The sequence below is a fragment of the Kryptolebias marmoratus genome, linkage group LG17, assembly GCF_001649575.2.
Source record: "Kryptolebias marmoratus isolate JLee-2015 linkage group LG17, ASM164957v2, whole genome shotgun sequence".
In the NCBI taxonomy this organism is placed as follows: Eukaryota; Metazoa; Chordata; class Actinopteri; order Cyprinodontiformes; family Rivulidae; genus Kryptolebias; species Kryptolebias marmoratus.
The window spans coordinates 827,586-831,342 of NC_051446.1; the positions used below are offsets into that span (position 1 = coordinate 827,586).

Below are 3,757 nucleotides of genomic sequence, written 5' to 3' on the forward strand. Positions count from 1 at the left end.
AGTTGCTTATGGCTAAATTAGGGTTAGAGTGCGGGTTTTTGATGTTTGTCTCTTTCTTACTGTTTATTCATTGTCACATGCTGTTTTTATTTTGTTTTTTAATTATGTAAAGCACCTTGAAATGCCTTGCTGCTGAAATGTGCTATACAAATAAAATTTGATTGATTGATAAAATTTCAACTAAAGTGTTTGTGCCATCATTTAAGCAAAACACCAACATAACATTTCTGGTTTGGTGATCTGTTTCCAAATCTTAGCTTGGTTTAGATTTTGGACCACCACAACTCTGGTTCATCCTTGGGTATAATTTCCAAAGGTTCATCTGTTCAAACAATTATACACAAGTATAAACACCAGGGGAATGTCCAGTCATCATACCACTCAGGAAGGAGACGGGTTCTGCGTTCCTGAGATGAACGTGTTTTTTCTTGTGAAATGTGTGAATTAACCCAAATACAAAAGAAAAAACTAAGTGAAGCTGGTCACAGAGTCATTATCCAGAGTGAAACGAGTCCTGTACCAACATAGACTGAAAGGTCCCTCAGAGAGGAAGAAGCCATTACTGCCAAAGTAACATAAAAAGCCAGATTACAGTTTTTAAATGCACCCAGAGACTAAGAGCTTCATTTTTGGAGACATGACCAGTGGTCTGATGAAACTAAAACTGAACTATTTGGTTATATTTGGAGAAAAAAGGGGGAAGCTTGTATTATCCCAACTGTGAAGTACGGAGGTGGTGTGTTGTTGGAGTGTTTTTATACAGGAGCAACTGGTGCTCTTCACAAAATAGATGAAATCACGAGGAATCAGCATTGTATGGAGTTATTGAAGCAAAATCTAAAGACTGCAGCCAGGAAGTTCAAGCTTGGACACAAATGCATTTTCAAATGGACAATAACCCTAAGCAGACTGCTAAATTAGTTACAAAGTAACTTAGGACAACAAAGTTAATGTTTTGGTGGCCATCACAAAGACCTGATCTCAGTCTTAAAGAAAATTTGTGGGCAGAGCTGAAGAGGTGTCTGAGAGCAAGGAGGCCTACAAACCTGACTCAGTTCTGTCAGGAGGACTGGGACAAAATTCCAGCAAACTATTGTGAGAAGTTTGTGGAAGAAAACTCAAATGTTTTAAAGGCAGTGATACCAAATACTAAGAAAATGTATGCAAACTTGTGTCTGTCTCTCTTAATATTCGAGCATTTATCAAATAGAAATAATTTTGGGATTCTAACTGACCTAAAACAAGAAACGTTTAGTCTGATTTAATGTCAGACAGTGAGAAAAAAAATTATTATGTGCTGAAACATCTGGTTTCAACTGTATGTTGGAGTTTGGGGTTGATCAACAAATAATCATGGCTGAACTGAAATTTGTCCCAAAATAATTATTTAGGGAAAAGCTAAAAAGCATCTAGTTGGAAGATGTTTAATATCAACCACAAAGCAGAGCTTTACTTTCAATCTACATGGAGAATACAAAAACATTCATCATAGTGACTTAGTGTGAGAACAGAAACTTGTTGTTTTTTCTTCTCAGCACAAAGAAACCAAATCAGAGGGCAGCATCAGGACAATCAGTAACAATGTGCTGCATTTACAGACAACAATCAGCTGCAGACTCTACAGTCAGCATGCGTTCTTTGTTTCAGCTTCACTTTGAATAGTGTACAGAAACAAAACTACTAAAACCTTTTTTTTATATTGCTGTTTATCTCTTTAAATTCATAGTAATAGTCTGTAACAGCAGAACAAGTCCAGAGGTTTAGTTTTGTTCTAGCTTAGCCTCTACAAATGGTGACAGACTGAATGTTATGCAGCCGGATATATCATGCTTCACTCCAGTCCAAACAGCTCCGGTTCGTCTATCTGCTGGGTTTCTCCAAATATGCCCCGTCTGTGTCGCAGCTGACCTTTGTTGTTTTTACCACGAGAGGTCACCGTGTGGGAAATACAACACAAGAATAGGGTTTAAAACATAAAGATACACACACAAAAGGGAGAAGAGACATAGTTTCGGTTCTTACTGGGTCTGAACGGGTGGTACACCGGACTGGAGACCCGTCTTTTCCATGAGAGCAGGGACCGGCTCAGGCTCACATCGTACGCGGCGTTCCTGACGCGAAGCTCGGACAGCAGTAGCAGTCGTCCTAGCCTATCCATGTGAGTCTGTCCGTCCCGTTCCGTCCTTCAGCCGGCTGAAGAGGAATCAGCAGCCCCTGCACAATTACATCCGTCTGGACATGGTTTCTATGATTTTTTGAAGAGGCTTCAGACCCCGAGAACAAGCAGCTTGTTACACAGCTGAGGTCCGTGTAGCGGATTTCAGGTCGGCTTTCCTGACAGATAGCGGTTTTCCACCGGAAGTGGGAGGAGCTTTGTGTTGCATTCAGAGGCTTTCAGCAAAGTCGTTTTTTCCCTTATTGAACGTGTTAAACATTCACACAATAAAGAAAAGGAATCCATCATCACAAACCAGCATAGTCTACTTCTTTTTCTTTTGGCTGTTTCCTTTTCAGGGGTCGCCATAGCGAGTCATCCTACTTCATTTAACTGTCATCTGCTTCCTCAATCCAACTCTCCTTTCTAACTGTATCCATATATCTCCTTCTTGGCCTACCTCTTTGTCTTTTTCTTTGCAGCTGCATCTCTAACATCCTTCTACCAATATATCCACTGTCCCTCCTCTGCACATGTCCAAACCATCTCAGTCTGGCCTCTCTAACTTTATCTCCCAGTCATTCAATCTGTGCTGTACCTCTGATGACCTCATTCCTAATCCTATCCATCACTGTCATTCCCAAGGAGAACCTCAACATCTTCAGCTCTGCCACTTCCAGTTCTGTCTCCTGTCTTTTTGTCAGTCCCAGTCTCCAAACCATACAACATAGGTGGTCTCACTACTGTCTTGTAAACCTTTCCTTAAACCTTTGCTGCCACCCTTTTGTCACAAATTACTCCTGAAACCTTTCTCCAGCCACTTCATCCAGCCTGCACTCTCTTTTTCACCTTTTTACCACACAGTCGACCCTAGGTAATTGAAGTCCTGCACCTCTGTGACCTCTGCTCCTTGTAGCCTCACTGTTCCACCTGCATACCACCACCTCTCCAAGTTTTCTTCCACTTGTTCCCTGTTCTCACCAAAGATCACAATGCCATCTGCAAACATCAAAGTCCACAGGGATTCCTGTCTGACTTTATCTGTTGGTCTGTCCATCACTAGAACAAACAAGAAGGGCCTCAAAGCCAATCCTTGATGCCCTCCCAACTCCACATTGAAGCTATCTTCACTCCTACAGCGCACCTCACCACTGTCCTGCTGTCCTCATACATGTCCTGCACCAGTCTAACATGTTTCTCTGCCACTCCAGATTTCCTCATACAACACCACAGCTTCTCCCTCAGCACCCTGTCATATGCTTTTTCTAAATCCACAAAAACATAATGAAGTTCTTTCTGACCCTCTCTGTACTTCTCTATCAACATCCTCAAAGAAAAGAAGGCATCTGTGGTGTTCTTTCTTGGCATAAAACCATCCTGCTGTTCACAAATAGTCACCTCTCTACTAAGTCTAGCTTCCACAACTCTCTTCCAGATATTCATTGTGTGGCTCATCAACTTGATTCCCCCGTAGTTGCTACAGTTCTGTACATCACCCTTGCTCCTAAAAATTTGGCACCAGCACACTTCTCCTCCATTCCTCAGGCATTTTCTCACTCAAATGCCATTGAATAATCAAGTCAAAAATCTCACTGCCATCTT

At 41.6% G+C, this 3,757-nt stretch overlaps 1 protein-coding gene across 2 annotated transcripts in view; it reads right to left on the reverse strand.

Moving 5' to 3' along the window:
* LOC108249879 (ceramide kinase) overlaps positions 1-2,366 on the reverse strand; it is a 29,571-nt gene extending 27,205 nt beyond the window's left edge. The window contains exon 1 of one of the 2 annotated variants that reach the window (XM_017439519.3): positions 2,023-2,366. In XM_017439519.3, the coding sequence (XP_017295008.1) occupies positions 2,023-2,158 (136 nt within the window). In that variant the 5' untranslated portion in view covers positions 2,159-2,366. The remainder of the gene's footprint in view (positions 1-2,022) is intronic. The other variant, XM_037980681.1, reaches the window with a different exon arrangement.
* Positions 2,367-3,757: the final 1,391 nt, after the last annotated feature.